General features: G+C 34.1%; 2 protein-coding genes across 2 annotated transcripts; both read left to right on the plus strand.

The window, feature by feature from the left end:
- The first annotated feature begins 3,882 nt into the window (after positions 1 to 3,882).
- LOC141393340 (uncharacterized) lies at positions 3,883 to 5,187 on the plus strand. Its single transcript, XM_073966336.1, has 3 exons — positions 3,883 to 4,018; positions 4,130 to 4,232; positions 4,298 to 5,187. Exons 1-3 carry the CDS (start codon positions 3,899 to 3,901, stop codon positions 4,882 to 4,884), a joined length of 810 nt encoding a protein of 269 aa, XP_073822437.1. The 5' UTR covers positions 3,883 to 3,898; the 3' UTR covers positions 4,885 to 5,187.
- A 5,223-nt stretch (positions 5,188 to 10,410) lies between these two features.
- LOC141393341 (uncharacterized) lies at positions 10,411 to 11,688 on the plus strand. Its single transcript, XM_073966337.1, has 3 exons — positions 10,411 to 10,539; positions 10,659 to 10,761; positions 10,828 to 11,688. The coding sequence occupies exons 1-3, from the start codon at positions 10,420 to 10,422 to the stop codon at positions 11,418 to 11,420; spliced, it is 816 nt and encodes a 271-aa protein (XP_073822438.1). The 5' UTR covers positions 10,411 to 10,419; the 3' UTR covers positions 11,421 to 11,688.
- The last annotated feature ends 8,166 nt before the right edge of the window (positions 11,689 to 19,854 follow it).

Below are 19,854 nucleotides of genomic sequence, written 5' to 3' on the forward strand. Positions count from 1 at the left end.
TCGTCCAATGGGGCTATATAAGGGCGTTTGACCTCTACCGACAAATTTCATATGGAATGTTTTATACCCCAAATAAAGACTAACCACCAAATTTCAGTCATTTCGTTGGAATATTAAGGCCACAACCTTCAAAATACCGAAAATCTGGAGGTACCGTCCTATGGGGGCTATATGAAGGCGTGGGACCTATACCTACAAATTTGCGGGGGAAAGTTTTATACCCCGAACGAAGACTAAATACCAAATTTCAGCTATTTCGCTGCGATAATGAGGCTAAAACTTCAAAATACCAAAAATCGGGAGATATCGTCCTATGGGGTCTATATCAAAACGTGGACCTATATAAACATTTTATGGTAGAACTATTTCTTAGCCTGTAGAAACACAAAATACAAACTTACAACCGATTCTGTGGTCAAATGGGACTAATACATACAAAATATCTTAAAGTGACGCGTACTATATATGGGGCGTTTTATGGGGGCTCTACCAAAACGTGGACCTATGTAAACATTTTATGATAGATATGTTTCTTAGCCTCTTGAAACACAAAATACAAAGTTACACCCGATTCTGTGTTCAAATGGGACTAATACATTCAACATATATTAAAATGACGCGTACTATATATGGGGTCTTTATGGGGGCTATACCAAAACGTGGACCTATATAAACAAAATTTGGTAGAAATATTCTCTAGCTTCTGGAGACACAAAATACCAAATTACAACCAAGTCGGTGGTCAAATGGGACAAATATCCTTAAAACGAAGACGCGGCACGCGTCACTTTATGTGGGGCTATACGAAAACGTGGACCTACAGTGGTGGCCAATACATTTGCAACAAAATTGCACGTTTTAGCAAAATGTCTCTAAAATATTTTTTTGAAAGTGAAATTAAGTATTTTTTGCAATTATTTGTAGTTTAATGCTTCAAAAATAAGAAAATAAAAAGTTTTGACTCGATATACAACAACAATTATGAAAAATTTGAAAATACAAAACACGCTTAAAAATTTAATGGTCAAAACAAATGCAACTGAACCAAATCGCATACAAAAATTTTCAATATTTTGTAAAATATAATTTTGTATATTATTTAAATCATTTTGTTTTGTTTTTGGGAATCCAAAAAGGGAATAAAATTTTTAAGCTGATATCAGTCATACGTACTTCACCGGTGGTGTGGCTGGTCTTAGGGGAGAAGCCTGAAGATGGGTGCAAGAGTCAGAAACTTCGGAAAAAATAGAAATATCTTCACATTTAAGTTTTCGATTTAATAAAATTCAGAGTCCTGAGTGCAGTTATATCATTTAGTAGTAAAAGTCCGATGTATGGGTCTGGAAGAACATATCAGCGTGAGTAATACTAATCTATTGACTTTAAAACGGGCGGTATCATTGGAAATTCGGGAATCTATAAACTTGAGTAGATTTAGAATGCTCATCAGATGATAATTTACGACATATATTTAATATATAGACATTTCCGGGAAGATCAGACGCTTCCCAATGAAAGAAAATTTTTCAACACATGACGTACTCGCCAAATCCTATTAACATAATGTTATAATTACCGTGTTTTATAGTCTTCTGAGTGAATTTTTGATAATAATCTTGTTTCTTTGAGCTAAAGATAATATTTTTGGCATCCATATCCATTATAATTTTTTTTATAAAATTATAGGATATCCATAAGGTATTCCAACCAACACGTCATGTGTTGAAAAATTGCCTTTTATGGGGAAGCGTCTGATCTTCCCGGAAATGTCTATATACTAAATGTATGTGGTAAATTATCATCGGATAAGCATTCTAAATCTATTCTAGTCTATAGATTAATGATACCGCTCGTATTAACGGCAATAGATTGGTATTACTCTCCCTGATAAGCGCCCAACCCCTACGCTCCTATGTTTTTCGAGACGCAAACATCGGACTTTTACTAATATGGACTTCTCAGTGGTCCAAAAATTTATTTACTAAAAAGTTAAAAATAAAAGATAATAAAAACAAGTAAAAAAGTATCAGTCGGCTTTGCCGACAGAGATATACCCTCAGCCTGTGCAAATTGAAACACTTTTTTCACAAAAAACTTATGTATTTAGGGGGTCTCAAAATTTTGGTCGTATGAACCGACAAAAATGTTGATTAGGATTAAAGTTTAAAAATTTTGCGGAAAACGTACTTAAAGGAATGGACCGACATAGACCATGGGGTGCCATAGGGGGTTTTTACACCCTTCGGGATGGTTTCTAAAGAAGTATGGACTTGCCCCTGAAACAACTTTTACCATCGTAATTGAGGCAGCGAATGTAAGTTGCTTCAACAAAAAACAAAGTGATTCAATGGCAGGTCTTAAATTGAACTTATCCAAAATTTTGTGTGGGAGGTACGGGATGGAGTGGACAAATATAGTCCATATTCGAACCTGATCTATATCTGGTAGATATTATGAGAATGTGTAAAGTATGGACCAAATCGGTCACTCCCATCAAGAGATATCGTGCGCACAATTTTTCCGAATATTTTTGAACTTTTGTGGGGTAGGTACCTGAAAGAGTGGACCGATATGGCTTATCTACTAACTTAAAGTAAGTTTGGAAACAATATTACGAAGGCCAAATATTGGCCGGAATCGGAATTTCCGTTCGAGAATTATCTTGCGCTTCCACCCATAAACATGGTGTCATAGGGTTTGTTTTTCAACTTTCAGGCTATTTTTTCAGGAAGTATGGACTTGCCCTTGAGGAAACTTGTACCTTCCTATAGCGGACAGTGAGTACAAGATGTTACAACAAAAACCAAGGCGATTCGAGAGCAGGTCCTAAACTGAACTTTTCCGAAATTTTGTGTGGGAGGTACACGAAGGAGTTTTTGAACATTTGTGGGGGAGGTACCTGAAGGAGTGGACCTATATGGCCCATCTTCGAACTTAAATCGAATCTGAACAAAATATTTTGATACCCAAAATTTGAACCGAATCGATTTATCCGTTCGAGAGTTATCGTGCGCACCAGCCAGACAGACAGACGGACGGACATTGCTAGATCTACTCAAAATTGTCTGAAACGGATATCGTACAAACATACTTGGGGTCTAAAACCATTATTTCGATGAGGCACATTTTTGGTCGTATCAAAGTGTAAATACCCTCTTTAGCCTAAAGGCTTCAGTGTTTTATGTATAAATGTACCTTAGACTAGAAAATAATTTGTCGCTTAGCCTCAATGAGTATATTCTTCCACATGATGGAATCCCTCAAATAATAAACTAGCATTTAAATTAAAAATGGTGGCAAAATGAAACGGCAAGCGTTTTATTCGAGAGAAAGCGAAGCAACAAACATAGAGAGTTGGATATCTTTTCTTAGATCGGCTTATGGAACAAATGTTCTGTAATGAACCCGCTAAGTAAGTAAGTAACAACATGTTATGCCCATGCTACAAAATGTCTCATTCACAATAATGTAATTGTTACCATCATGATGGAGAATTTTCCGAAATCATCATAGAGAAATTTCAAATTTTTAATTTTGCATATGTCTGTTTACAGGTTGTTTTGGTATTCCGATTTGTTTGCTGGGTATTATTTATTTTTCAACTTTAATGCATATCATTTGGAAAAGATTGTGTACCTTATGACTTTACATATTTCCATACTTCAAGAAATGTTTGGGAAAACCCCAAAGTACAATAATTCCCAATAACATATTTTTAATAACTAAATGTAACAGACTAGTCATTGGCCTGTGATAACGCACATTGTATTTTATGAAATACCCATCAGCGATAAGGAATAGTATGAATGCCAGCCTACTATATATGTATATAGTATAATCATTGGTTCTATATATATAGAACATTCAATTCAATTTATATTTCAGTTTAAGAATTGCAATGCTGCGAACAACAACATACTTTTGGATAGCTCTGGCGGCTCAACTCTACGCAACAGCTAGTGCTGGATCTTTTAAAAATGATGGCGGTACTAGAATTTATATAGAAGACTTTGAAGAGGTAAATGATACAACGCATATGAATATGTTGAATGGAATCTTTTCTAAGTCATTCATAAAAAGTCGCTGGTTCCAACACAAAATATATATTAAAATATTGCTTTGATTTTAGTACACATGGTTGGAAGCCGCACAAGAATGCTTAAATAGGGGTATGACATTGATAGCCGTGGATTCGAGTGCGAAACAACAAAGACTAATTGACATTATAAATGGTGAGTTTAATACAAAATTTGATATTAAAAAAAAATAATTTGAAACTCTATAAAACTATATTTAGATCTACAATCCCGACTTTGGATAGGAGGTTTTAGAAAGAGCAGTTCCCAGTTTGCATGGATTTTTAAAGGACAATCATTTGATTATACAAATTGGGATGAAAATGAACCTAATAATAAATATAACAATGAGTACTGTGTGGAACTCTTGAGTTCTGATTCTGAAATGCCTTGGAATGATGCCCCATGTACTCTAAAGCTAGGATATATTTGTGAAGGGAAAGAAAATGATATAGAAATGGAAGTTTTAAAAGATACAAGTGAAAATAGCGTATTAGATAATCGCAACAAAGATTTATTGAATATTAATCTGGAATCAAAAGAAATTGATATCAAAAAATATATTCAAGAAAATATGTCAACCTTTGCGAAGGATATAAAGGAGGAATTAACTCGCCTTGAAATATCGATAAACAAACAAATTTCTCAACTATCTCGGGCGACTAATGAAAAAAGTGTTCAAGAATATGTCGAAGAAACTGTGTCTGCTGATTTGAATAAAATAAAACGCTACGAAAAATCTCCAATTCTAAATCTTGTTCTAAATCCAATTTACCGTAAATCTGTTACAAACGATGATACATATTAAAACCAATAAAATACTGCATCCAGATGTACTGACAACAACAACAACAACATTGTCCTTAAAACCAGATGGAAATCAATCACCTGAATCCATGAGAATTGCGAGCTCAACCGTAAAAGCTGAAATATCTGTCGTATATAAAACAACAAAATCTCCCAATAAGTAACCCCCAATAACATCGAATGCAAACCAAATCACTTATGTGCCGAAAAAAAATAAATAAAAAACTTTTGTTTGATAAACTTTTTAGATACTTTATGATATAAGCAATGATAAAACAAATAAATAAATATATCAAAGATGCAACTTTCCAATTTTCTTATTTGCTATATTTTAGGCTGTGGGTCCTTTAGGCTAACGAGGCTATAAATACGAGGTCTGATTAAAAAGAACTGTGATGATCTGATCAAAAAACAAGTAAAAGAAGCAGCGTACGGAAAAAAAACTTTATGAAACGTTTACAAACGTTTCGTTTCGTGTTTTCCATAAGAACAAAACGAAACATAACCCATGTTGACCGAACTCGGTGTTTAGTTTCGTTTTGTTTACATTCGTGAGTGCGAACAAACCGAAAAATGAAAAGTTCTCAACTTCACAACAACTCACAGAAAACGAAACCGTACAATACACACTGCAAACATTTGGTGGTTGATTCAAACATCCTCCGCAGTGTGTCATTTATTATTTCGCAGAGCAAACGTTTGCAAACGATTCATTCTGTTTCGTTCGCGAATGAAACAACTCGGAGCAGCATAGCAGAAGTACGTTTCAACAATCGTACAGTTTTGTTCTTCTTCTGTTGAAAAGTTTGTATTTTTTTATATAAGTAGGTTCCTTTATTTCGTTTTTTTGTTTTTGGTAAATAACAACATTTTAGGATGAAAGATACCAAGGAGCGGTACTGATCGGCTTAAACATGGCAAAGCCCAGGATTTATCTTGGTCCCTCTTTCATCTCAAGTGGTGTCACCTGGAAAGTTGCCTTTAACACTCGTTAAAGGTAGTGAGCTAACATGTGCCGCGCGCTCAGAACGTTAAAAACTTGGGTTTGGTCGTCTAATCCTCCCCTAGAAAAAGCAGCTTACTATGAAAAAACGAAAGAAAAGAAAAACAAACCCCCCCTTAAAGTTGACGAACCCCGCAAAAGTTTTAAGGACCATGATCTGCGAATCTGCACCTGGAATGCTCGCACTCTCCATAGTGAAGGTTCAGTCTACGCATTGGCAGATGTACTTGAAAAATCCAAACCCGACATTACTGCCGTACAGAAAATACGATGGAATGGATGGAATGGACGCAAAGCATGAGTTTGGTTGCGGATTTGTAGTTGGTCGAAGGTTAAAACATCTGGTCTCCAACTTCACACCAGTGAATGAAAGACTTCGATTAAAATCAAAATTTTTTAACATCAGCGAACAGCCCGATTTCCGGAATTTTTAAGGTTATATGGTAACATGGGGCGGCTTCGCCACTGGGGCGCCTTCGCCAGTGCCTATTTTCTTGAAAACTATAACTGCTAGAAAAATGCCGTTACAGGGAAAATTGTTCGTTTAACGAAGATCTTTCATCTCCCAAAAGTTGGCATTTCTATCAAATATATGATTGCTGATGCACGCGTATTCATATTTTTGGGGTATTGCGAAAAATATTTATGGTAGGTATATTTTGTGATATCTTTTATACCTTTTGTGATATCAAAATTATATTTTATACCGTTAATAGACAACTACTGAAGAATATAAATCCAAATAATTTGCATGATAAAAGTAATTATAAATGTCAATATATTCATATTATGAACTATGTAGGGGGTGGGGCGGCTACGCCATGATAGGGGTGTTGTGGGTTAATGTGAGAAATATGTCAGGTTTAACTTAAATTGCTTATGCTATTGATATACCACGCTATAATGTGAAGTTGAAATCAAATATTGTGCTAAACCTATCTAATTTGGCAAAAATTTCATTTTTATGCCTAAATTCAAGGCACCTACTTCAATTAACGGCTAGAATATCTTTCTTTTTGTAAATTTTAGAATCATTTTTGATTATTAAATAGAAAACATGTTCCTTTTATGCATAATGTTGATATTTGGGGAGGAAGTATGGTAAATGTCAGTTTTAGAGTCCGTTGATATATGTCCTATGTCGATGGCGAAGCTACCCCATGGGTGGGGAGGCTTCGCCACTTTTTAGACATTTTATAAATGCTCAAAAATAATATTTTAAAAACAAAATTATAATCATTTATATATCAAAACTTATAGTCAAGACATGCTAATATTCTTACCAAAAATAATATTTGGAAAAACTTTAATGATGTCGATATGAGAACATTTTGAAAAAAACGTGGCGAAGGCGCCCCATGTTACCATATACATTATTAATTCAAAATGGCCGAAATGCCACTTAATCATACCTGGAGGTAGGCTGCCTCCAGAAAATTGTCGATTAATGTAGGTCCACCCTTTGTTGTTGTCCCCATAAATCGCTACCTCCAAATAGTCGGAATTTTTAGAGTTCTAGCCGTAATAATCAATCAAAATGTCTAAATTTGCGAAATTTTACATTGAGGACCACATTTTGACGTATCCTTCATATAATTGTACCGCACCATGTCTCTACTATATATTTAAAAAATGGAATATACAGACTACTACTGATCTTTAAAAAAATTTTCGTTAGGGGGAAAGAGGGGGAACATAACTAAAACTTTACATGAAATTTAATAATAATGAAATGACATTTCAAAAGTTCTTCAGTCAACACACGAATTCAATAACGAATCAAAAAAATTAACAAACCCAAAAGTGCATAAAAATTAAGTTAATACATTGTTTTTCAATAGTCGAAATAAGTTTTGTCAATATATAGTTCATTTAGTTTGATATTAATATTTTACTTTCACCTAACTTTTGCACTGAATTCACCTCGAAATCCAACTGGTTAAATTTTCTGTTTTTTATGCTATTATTAAAGAGTACAGTAAGAAGTAATCAATAACAAATTTATTTTAGAGAAATTGAACACGTTAGAAGTAGATAGGAACACATTTGGTACCAAAAAATTGGACTTTAATTTTTTAATTTTGGCCATTGACAGCGACCGCTGTGCATCGGTAGGCTGCAAACACAACAGATAGCCACAGCATATTCCACTCAACTAGCACTACTGCTTAATGAAAGCACTTCTCGTCCCGAAATTGAAAAAGCGGGAGTGTGAAAAAAATCGAGATGTACAGGAGTCAGAATGAAGTCCAAAAGTTCTTCCAAAGAGTGAAACATCAAACTGATGGCAATTTGGTAACTGCTACAGATAGTGTGCTCTTGATATGGAAAGAAAATAAATAAATGTATACCGCCCAGCCAAGATGAGGTTAAGACAGCAATAAACCGGCTGAAGAATAATAAGACAGCAGGAGTAGATGGCTTACCAGCCGAGCTGTTTAAAACTAGAGGCGACACGCTGATAAGATGTATTCATCAGCTAGTTAGCACCATCTGGCAGGAAGAACTCGTACCCGACGATTCGAATCTGAACATCATGTGCCTTGCCCACATGGAAGGAGATAACATTGTATGCTCGAACTATAGGAAATCCGAAAGCCGTAGTCGCTAGTGATTTTAGCTATAAGTTTATTATAATTATACCCTCAGCATTTATGCTAATACCCTCGTTAGACTTTCACTTTCATACGGGCAAAATGTGCCTCATCGAAATAATGGTTTTAGACCCTAAGTATGTTTGGACGAAATGTGTTTCAGACAATTCGGAGTTGATTAGCCATGTCCGTCCGTCTGGCTGGTTGGAGCACACGATAACTCTCGAACGGATCAAGCGATTTGGTCCAAAATTTGTCTTTCGTAATATTTTGTCCGAACTTAGTTTAAGTTCGAAGATAAAAATCGAAAATGTTCGGAAAATTTATGCGCACGATAACTCTTGAAGGGAGTAACCGATTTGGTCCATACTCTGCACATCCTAATATGCCTACCAGTTATAGATCAGGTTGGAATATCGACTATATTTGTCCACTACTTCGCTAAAATGGTACGCGCGTTATCTCATGTACGCAGCAACTGATTGTGTCCAAACTTTGGATCTCTAAATATTTTGTCCAAACTTAGTTTATGTTCAAATGTGGGCCCTATCGACTCAATCCTTGGGGTACCACCCACACAAATGTTCAGTATTTTTGTGTGGTTAAGGGTCTGTTCGAGGATCCTTTGGACATGTTTACCGAAGATTTTCCTAGTGGCCCTGCTTATAGCGATATTATGTTTTTCGTAGGCAAGTATGTTATAAAAGTCCTATCTATCGATATCCCCCGCAATTTTTTTAGCTTTAATCCAATTTATATTTTTGACGGTTGAGAAAAAAGTTTTTCACGCTGGCTGATAATTTTTTACATGTTTCCATACCTTTTCCCATATAAATTATAGATTTTTCACACAAATGGAATTTTATCTTCTATTTAGTTTTGTTTGGCTCGAGGTCATGTGAAAAAATAAAAATAAAAAGAAGATTTTGTTTTTGATTTTTAATATTTATTTTTCCAATATTTCGATCATATTCTATGATCATCATCAAGGATTTTTGGCTTTAAAGTATAAAAACAATAACGAATTGTTCTAAATAAATATTTAAGCAAAAAAACGTTAACAATTTTTATAATAATTACATTTATTTTTATTTTTTAGCACCACATTTTATGTTGTGTTCACGTTTGAGTTTAATTTTCAACTGAATATTTTTAAATATGTGCGTTTTTATAAGTTTTTAATGAAAACCCAAGGAGTATTTTTTCAATGTTGAAAAAAATTAATTTTTTTGAAAAAACAATTTTAAAATTTTTTTTTTTTTAAATTTTTTGTATTTTTTTGATTTGTTTATCGGATTTTGAGAGTTTTTAAATAGTTAGAACATATGAAAAACTCAAATTTTTTACTTTGACCTTAAATTCCTCTGCAACCGCTAGACCGAACAAATGTTCTGTAATGGACCAGCTAAGTATGTGAGTAACAATATGTTATGCCCATGCTACAAAAGGTCGCATTCACGATAATGTAATTGTTGCCATCATGATGGAGAATTTTCCGAAATCATCATAGAGAAATTTCAAATTTTTAATTTTGCATATGTCTGTTTTTAGGTTGTTTTAGTATTACGATTTGTTTGCTGGGTATTATTTCTTTTTCCACTTTAATGTTTATCATTCGGAAAAGAGTATGTACCTTAGGTCTTTATATATTTACATACTTCAAGAAATGCTTGGGAAAACCCCAATGTACAATAATTCCCAATCAAGGAGAATTTATAAATATGCCTTGTTCCCAATAACTTTTTCTTAATAACTAAGTGTGACAGACTTGTCATTGGCCTGCGATGACACACATTGTATTTTATGAAATACCCATCAGTGATAAGGAATAGTATGAAATTAATGATTCGAGCGTTCTGTATATGTATATAGAGAAAATTCATTGGTTCTATATATATAGAACATTCAATTCAATTTATATTTCAGTTTAAGAATTGCAATGCTGCGAACAACAACATTCCTTTGGATAGCTCTGGCTGCTCAACTTTACGCAACTGCTAGTGCTGGATCTTTTAAAAATGATGGCGGTGATATAATATATATAGAAGAATCGGAAGAGGTAAATGATACTACGTATAAGAATATGTTGAATGGAACCTGATCTAAGTCATTCATAAAAAGTCGCTGGTTCCATGTGGCCAACACGAAATATATATTAAAATATTGCTTTGATTTCAGTACACATGGTTTGAAGCCTCACAAGAGTGCTTAAATAGGGGTATGACATTGATAGCCTTGGATTCGAGTGCGAAACAACAAAAGCTAAAAGGCCTTACATATGGTGAGTTTAATACAAAATATGATATTACAAAAAAAAAAAATTTAAACTCTATAAAACTATATTTAGCTCCCGAACTTTGGATAGGAGGTTTTAGAACGAGCAGTTCGCAGTTTGCATGGATTTTTAAAGGACAATCATTTGATTATACCAATTGGGATGAAAATGAACCCGGTAATGAAAATAACAATGAGTACTGTGTGGAACTCTTGAGTTATCATTCTGAAATGACTTGGAATGATGCCCCATGTACTCTAAAGCTAGGATATATTTGTGAAGGGATTACTGCTCAGAAAGAAAGTGATATAGAAATGGAACTTTTAAAGGATACAAGTAAAACCAACGTATTAGATAATCACAACAAAGATTTATTGAATTTTAATCTCGAATCAAAAGAAATTGATATCAAAAAATATATTCAAGAAAATATATCAACCATTGCGAAGGATATAAAGGAGGAAATAAATCGCCTTGAAATATCGATAAACAAAAAAATTTCTCAACTATTTCGGGCGACTACCGAAAAAAGTGTTCAAGAAAATGTAGAAGAAACTGTGTCTGCTTATTTGAATAAATTAAAACGCTACGAAACATCTCCACTTCTAAATGTTGTTCTAAATCCAATTTACCATAAATCTGTTACAAACGATGATACATATTAAAACCAATAAAATACTCAATCCAGATGTATTGACAACAAAAATATTGTCCTTAAAACCAGATAGAAATCAATCACCTGAATCCATTGGAATTGCGAGCTCAACAGTAAAAGCTGAAATATCTGACGTTTATAAAACTACAAAATCTCCCAAAAAGTAACCTCCAATAACATCGAAAAAATAAATAAAAAAGTTTTGTTTGATAAACTTTTTAGATACTTTATGAGATAAGCAATGATAAAACAAATAAATAAATAAATATATCAAAGATGCAACTTTCCATTTTTCTTATTTGCTATATTTTAGGCTGTGGGTCCTTTACGCTAACAAGGCTATAAATACGAGGTCGGATTAAAAAGAACCGTGATGATCTGATCAAAAAACAAGTAAAAGAAGGAGCGTACGAAAAAAAACGTTATTAAACGTTTGCAAACGTTTCGTTTCGTGTTTTCCATAAGAACAAAACAGAACGAAACATAACCCATGTTGACCGAACTCGCTGTTTAGTTTCCTTTTGTTTACATTCGTGAGTGCGAACAAAACGAAAAATGAAAAGTTCTCAACTTCACAACAACTCATTGAAAACGAGACCGTACAATATATACTGCAAACGTTTGGTGGTTGATTCAAACAGCCACCGCAGTATATTCTAAGTATGTATGTGATGCTAGCTGATAGGGTTGTTAAGCAATTAAATGTATGTTTTTCTGAAGATGTCGTTTATTATTTCGCAGAGCAAACGTTTGCAAACGATTCATTTTGTTTTTGCAACATACTCGTATAATAATTCAAGCTAGTGCTGATAGACTTAACATATTCGTACACAAAGTTTACATTGTTCTAATATAACTACAAAATGATAACCACAGTGAAAATCATTAGATACGTTTACAATCTTCCAATAAAACAAGTAAAAAAGTGTCAGTCGGCTTTGCCGACAGATATATACCCTCAGCCAATGTGAAGTGAAACTTTCACCTACGGACAGATCGAATGTATTAAAGGTCTCTTCAGAATTTTGTGGCCCTTTTTGGACATTTGAACTTGCCGACAAAAATGTGGACTTGGAATTAACTGCACTAATGTTGAACTTTTGTGGGGGAGGTACCCTTAGAGAGGACCGATGTGGGCCATTTTAGAAGTTAAACTAAATTTTGACAAAATATTAGGAGATCCAAAGTTTGGACCAAATTGTTTGCCTCATTCAGGTGATATCGTCCTAGCATTTTAGTGACATTTTTTAAAGAAGAAGTACCGGAAGTTGTGGACCGGTATTGCCCATGAAACTAAGGTTGGATATAATATGACGAAGACCAAATGTTGAACCAAATCGGTTGAACAGTTCGAGAGTTATCGTGCTCTCCGAAAGCTACATATGGTGACATAGCGATTTTTTTACACCTTTCGGGCTGTTTTCCTAAGAAGTATGGACTTGCCCCTGAAAAAAAACTTTTACCGTCGTACTGGAGGTAGTGAATGCAAATCGCTTCAACAAAAATTAAAGTGATTCGAGAGCAGGTCTTAAAGTGAACTTATCCAAAATTGTGTGTGAGAGGTACCAGAAGGAGTAGACAAATATAGTCCATATTCGAATCTGATCTATATCAGGTATATATATTATTATGTGCAAAGTATGGATTACATCGGTCACTCCCTTCAAGAGTTATGTTTGGACAAAATATTACGAAGGCCAAATTTTGGACCGAATCGGCGGATCCGTTCGATAGTTATCTTGCGCTCCATCCACTACACATGGTGTTATAGGGGCTTTTTGCATCTTGAGGCTCAGGAAGTATGGACTTGCCCCTGATGAAACTTGTACCGTCGTATGGAGGGCAGTGATTACAAGTTGTTGCAACAAAAATCAAAGCGATTCGAGAGCAGGTCCTAATCTCAACTTATCCGAAATTTTGTGTGGGAGGTACGCGAAGGAGTGGATCGATTGAGTCCATATTGGAACCTCATCTAAGACTGGTAGAAATTTTACGATGTGCAAAGTATGGATCAAATCGGCTGCTTCCTTCAAGAGTAAACGTGCGCACAAATTTTCCGAACATTTTCGAACTTTTGTGGGGGAGGTACCGGAAGGAGTGAACCGATATAATCCATCTTTGAACTTGAACTAAGTTTGGACAAAATATTACGAAAGCCAAATTCTGGACCGAATCGGAAGATCCGTTCGAGAGTTATCTTGCGCTCCAACCACTACAAACGGTGTCGTAGGGTTTTTTGTAACTTTCAGGCTATTTTCTCAAGAAGTATGGACTTGCCCCTAATGAAACTTACAGCGTCGTATAGAGGACAGCGAATACAACTTGCGTAAACAAAAATCAAAGCGATTCGGGACCAGGTCCTAAACTGAACTTATCCGAAATTTTGTGTGGGAGGTACCCGAAGGAGTGGACCGATTGAGTCCGTATTGAAACATCATCTAAGTTAGGTAGAAATTACACGATGTGCAAAGTATGGACCAAATCGGTTATTTCCTACAAGAGTTATCGTGCGCACAAGTTTTGCGACAATTTTTGAACATTTGTGGGGGAGGTACCTGAAGGAGTGGACCTATATGGCCCATCTTCGAACTTAAATCGAATCTGGACAAAATATTTCGATACCCAAAATTTGAACCAAATCGATTGATCCGTTCGAGAGTTATCGTGCGCACCAGCCAGCCAGACAGACAGACAGACAGACGGACAGACAGACAGACGGACGGACATTGCTAGATCTACTCAAAATTGTCTGAAACGGATATCGTACAAACATACTTGGGGTCTAAAACCATTATTTCGATGAGGCACATTTTTGGTCGTATCAAAGTGTATATGAAGAAAAGACAAAATTTTTTAGTTTTCCATCGAAAAAAAATTAAAAAATTTTTTTAAAGTTACATGAATGATTTTTGGTACACGGCTTGAGAAAAAATTCCCATTCTCAAATCTGTTCGAGATACTAACTTCGGTTATTGCGCGCAAAAGTTATGGCGGTTTCAATTCTGATAATAAGAAAAAAATCTTTAAAAATCACTACTCATTATATTGAGAAAAACTGTTAACTAATGGCTTCCTACGTACTATATGATTACTGAGGTGCTATAACATTAGTAAAAATGTTGTAAATTTTCGCGGAAAATAAGAAAGAATTAAAAAAAATTGTAGTTTGCAATATGTTTTAAGAGAATTCAAGCTGTTTATGCATCCTAAAAAATATTTTAAAAATATCTGCGTAATGTAAACTTCACGAGTATTCAAATGAACCCAAAACTTTACAAATCTATTAAGCGGTTCGCATATTATAGCAAAAACAAAAATTATATTGAGCAAATTCAAAAAAGAAAAAAAATTTTTTCAAATTTATTTTATGAAATAGTTGAAGAAAATATAAGAAAAATTGGTTGGAGTTCTTTATTTATTTTAGGTAAAATTCACGCGAAAAGGCACATTTATTATTGTAATTACTTCAGTACACACTCTAACACCTTGCGGAAGATATGGAAGACCTTCAAATAAATGATGGGTTCCCTTAAATAGCGAATAATTTTGAAGGAAAACTGTATCAGGTAATATACATTTTGAAATGCATGAAAATAGCGAAATCTTCAAAATCAGTTGATGCGCATGCGGTTTCCCGATACAAGGAATTGTTTTCTTTTCGTTTGTATACTTTTAACAAGATTTACTTTGGCGGCTGCGATGTAGCATCGTCTACAGTTTAGTGTGCCAAAAACTGTATAATGCTCATAATTTGCACAAAGTGCATACACTTTTTATGCGCATCCGATTTCACTATCAACCGTGAAAAAATACATCGATCTAAACATATTTCAATAAAATCCATCAAGAACCGTGGATGTAGCATCACACAGTATTTTTGGGATAAATCGGATACAGCTCCCATGCCACTAAATTGTTTAAACCGCTGTTTTCGCACAAACGCGAGTGATGATTCAGTTTCTTCATTGAAATGGAAACGATCCACATAAAACGCGAATTAGTCAGCGATATTTTGAAAAACATTTTTCGCAAATTTTTCAATTTTTGCAGTAGCCATTTCCGCCGTTCTAGTAGATGGATTTTTACGATCTGTGATTCATATGATCCGGATCGTCGAAAAACTAAAATATCGCGGGGTACCAGCACACTCAAAACGATATTGTAAATACTGTACCCAAAAAATAGGTTTTTTAGAAAAAATATCGCACTAAATTTTGGCCTTTTGCAGTAGATTACTCTGCTGCTGTGTGCGCTACATACTCAATATACATATCAGATTATGCGAAATCGCGAGTTCTTTAATCCTATAATTGTTTTTTCGAAATATCCGAATGCGCGTCCCAGTTACATAAAAAATAAAAAAAATACCTGAAATCCGGCTTCAAAATGTCAGCATCCATAAAAGGTGGATGCAGTGGAAATTTTGGAAAGTGATACATTAGAAGTGTAATCTTCATTTTGTATTCTCCTACTTATACTTTGGACAGATGTCCGTCATTTGAATGGTTTAATCAGAAATCGAATAGCAATGTAAAAAACCTGCTTAGCTTCAACGTGTTTTTACCTATGTTTTTTCCTTTACGCGGTCGTAACTACCACGTAAATTAAATTTTTTTGCTAAATTTTTGAGCTTTGTACAAAAACATCTAAAATAATCCAGCAATAGTCATAGTTACTGGTAAACTACAATAGTTCGCGTATTATAATAGTGCAAACCTTGGCTTCATGGAAACTAAAAAATTTTGACTTTTCCTCATATACCCTCTTTAGCCTAAAGGCTGAGGGTATAAACATAACAAAGGAAAATTGAGTAATAAAAAAGATACGTCAGAGGAAAAATTTTTTCTTCGATATTCGTACGACATTATTCCGAAATCGTCCAGAAATCTGTACGAAAATTTGGAGGAAAAAGTTCGCATTCCGAATTTCCCAAGGATTTTCTTCCGATTTCGTTCCAAATTCTGTACGAAATCAGTCCGAATATCTAAATATTTCACGATCATCGCCAAAAACTATACACTGAATGAGAAATGCTTCTTTGTCTCAATGAACGGGCTTCATTCATAATTTTACATTGGTGCTATGAAATGTTACTTTAATACAATGAAATGTTTCTTTCATGCTATGAAACCTTACTTTACCTAAAATTTAATGATTTTCGGTTTCATTGAATAAATGAAACGGATTTCATAGGTGTAATGAAACTTTTTATTTCTTTAAATTTTAAAAATGGAAAATTGTATATATTTGATGGTTGGCTCCAAAAAATAATGAAACAGTTTCATTAAATAAATAAAATATTTTCATTAAATAAATGAAACATTTTTGCAACATATAATAATTCAAACTAGTGCTGATAGACTCAACATATTCGTACACAAAGTTTACATTATTCTAATATAACTACAAAATGATAACCACAGTGAAAATCATTAGATAGGTTTGAAATTACAATCTTCCAATAAAAAACATAACCAAGGAAAATTGGGTAATAAAAAAGGGACGTCAGAGAAAAAAATTTTCCTTCGATATGCATACGACATTAATCCAAAATCGTTCAAAAATCTTTACGATGATTCGGAAGGTACCTCAGATTTTTATACGACATTATTCCGAAATCGTTCAGAAATCTGTACGAAAATTCGGAGAAAAAAATCGCATTCCAAATTTCCCAAGGATTTTCTTCCGATTTCGTTACGTATTCTATACGAAATCAATCCGAATCCCTAAATATTTCACGATCATCGCCAAAAACTATATACTGAAAGAAAAATGCTTCGTTGTCTCAATGAACGGGTTTCATTGATTATTTTTCGTTGGTGCTATGAAATGTTACATTAATACAATGAAATGTTTAGTTCATGCTCTGAAATCTTACTTTACATAAAATTTAATGATTTTCGGTTTCATTGTATAAATGAAAAGGATTTCATTGCTGTAATGAAACGTTTCATTTCTTTAAATTTAAAAAAATGGCAAATTTTATATATTTGATGGTTGGCTACAAAAATTAATGAAACAATTTTATTAAATAAATAAATGCAACAGTTTCCTCAAATAAATGAAACATTTTTGAAGTCCCTAATAATATTTTGCGGAAAGAAAAGAAGGTCTGATGTAATGAAGTCTTAGCTATATTATCACCGTTACACTGTGCAACACGAAAATTATTAACCATATTCTGATACCGCAGTGTGATAGAACACCAAAAATGAGAAGACACGTGTCTCGCCGTTTTTTCCTATCTCATCAACTTTACCGGTTATAGGCCTCCAAAGGTTTGAGGCTTTGATGTAGAAAGGGTCATTTAGTCAGGACTATATCTTCCAAACCGTTAGGAAATTTGAATTTATCTCAAAGGCAAAGTTGTAGCTCTTGTCTTAAAGAACAAAAATTGTGAACACATATAACCCATCAAACGTCATCTTCAAGGCCAAAATCGCCATGGTCAAATTTCTTTTAAAATTTTTCTCAAGTTTTGTTATACAGCTATGAAACCGATCAAATTTTAAGCATGAATCATGAATTTTGAACGGTTTAATATCTCTGGAGCAGAAGCCGAGAACAGAGGATAAAAATCGCAATTGCTTTGCTATTTTTACCAATAAGACCTGTTCCTTCAGGGTTCGTATATTCCAGAAAGTTGTTTATTGAAGCCTTTGCTACACTATTGTGGTTGACGTTTTCTTGAATTTTGAAAGATTTTATATCTATGGAGCAGAAGCCGAGAAAAGAGGATAAAAATCGCAATTGTTTTGCTATTTTGACCAATAAGACCTGTTCCTTCAGGGCTCGTATATTCTAGAAGATGTTTATTGAGATCTGAGGTACATTTTTGTAGTTGGTTGTTTGCTTCAAATTTGATCGGGCCTATAACCGCGAAAGTTGATGAGATAGGGAAAAACGGCGAGACACGTGTCTTCTCATTTTTGGTCTTCTATCACACTGTGGAGTCAGACTATGGTTAATAAAGCATAACTCAAAAAATTACACACAGTGTTATATTATCATTTTATGTATAATTATTTTTTCTTTATAAAGCAAATGTTTTAAATTTTTCACAATCATAAACAGAACACATTTATAAATTTGCCACATATACAGTATCGGCCAAAACTAAAGCACCCCCTCAGTACATATTTTTAAAATGAAAATTTTTTTAAGAAAACAAAGTTGTAATTTTTATTTGTATTTTTCATTTTCTTTATTTATATCCATATTAATAGAAAACACAATCAGAATGTATTCAGAATGTAGTAAACAAAAGTTAAAATTCAAAAATCATTTTAGGTCGTAAATGTAACCGGACAAAACTAAAGCACCCCCCTATTTGAAGTATAACAAAAACCATTGAAATCAATATTTCGTTGGGCCTCCTCTATTCTGGATGACACAATCACATCTTTTGGACATAAAGGATTCTAAATAATTAATTATTGCAGGCGAAATAATTGATTTTCGGAAAATTTAGCTTAAATCCTCAAAATACTGAAAATCCGAACTTATCGCTATATGGGGGTTATACCCAAACGTGGACCTAGGACAACGATCTTTGGTGGATATGTTTTGTGACCACTAGGAACCCTAAGTACCAAATTACAGCTAATTTAGTGGGGAAATATGGCTTAAAAATTCAAAATTCCGAAGATCGGAAGGTACCGCTATAACGATGCTATACCAAAACATTACCCGATATTGTTCATATCCATCCGAAAATGATACTACAGCCTCCTCTGGTGAAATACAAAATCGCTTAAGTTTAAAAATTAGCAAAAGAACGATTCACAAAAGAACGGTAGACGTCGACTTATTCAGTCGACGACCAGCAAGAAACCTTTAATATCGACTAAAAGTGAATTGGATTAGAAAATGGAGGATACTGCTATTTTCCAATGAAGCTATATTTAATTTAATGTATTCAGATGGTAAAAGACGTGTACCAAGTGGGCAACTGTTAAATCCTAAATATTGCTTGTTGGTCGTCGTCGACTGAATAAGCCGACGTCTACCGTTCTTTTGTGAATCGTTCTTTTGCTAATTTTTAAACTTAAGCGATTTTGTATTTGAACAGAAGAGGCTGTAGTATCTTTTTTAAATGGATATAAACAATATCGGGTAATGTTTTGGTATAGCATCGTTATAGCGGTACCTTCCGATCTTCGGAATTTTGAATTTTTAAGCCATATTTCCCCACTAAATTAGCTGTAATTTGGTACTTAGGGTTCCTAGTGGTCACAAAACATATCCACCAAAGATCGTTGTCCTAGGTCCACGTTTGGGTATAGCCCCCATATAGCGATAAGTTCGGATTTTCAGTATTTTGAGGATTTAAGCTAAATTTTCCGAAAATCAATTATTTCGCCTGCAATAATTAATTATTTAGAATCCTTTATGTCTAAAAGATGTGATTGTGTCATCCAGAATAGAGGAGGCCCAACGAAATA

Source organism: Musca autumnalis, unplaced genomic scaffold, assembly GCF_047663935.1.
Source record: "Musca autumnalis isolate F117 unplaced genomic scaffold, ASM4766393v1 scaffold_2, whole genome shotgun sequence".
Taxonomy (NCBI): Eukaryota; Metazoa; Arthropoda; class Insecta; order Diptera; family Muscidae; genus Musca; species Musca autumnalis.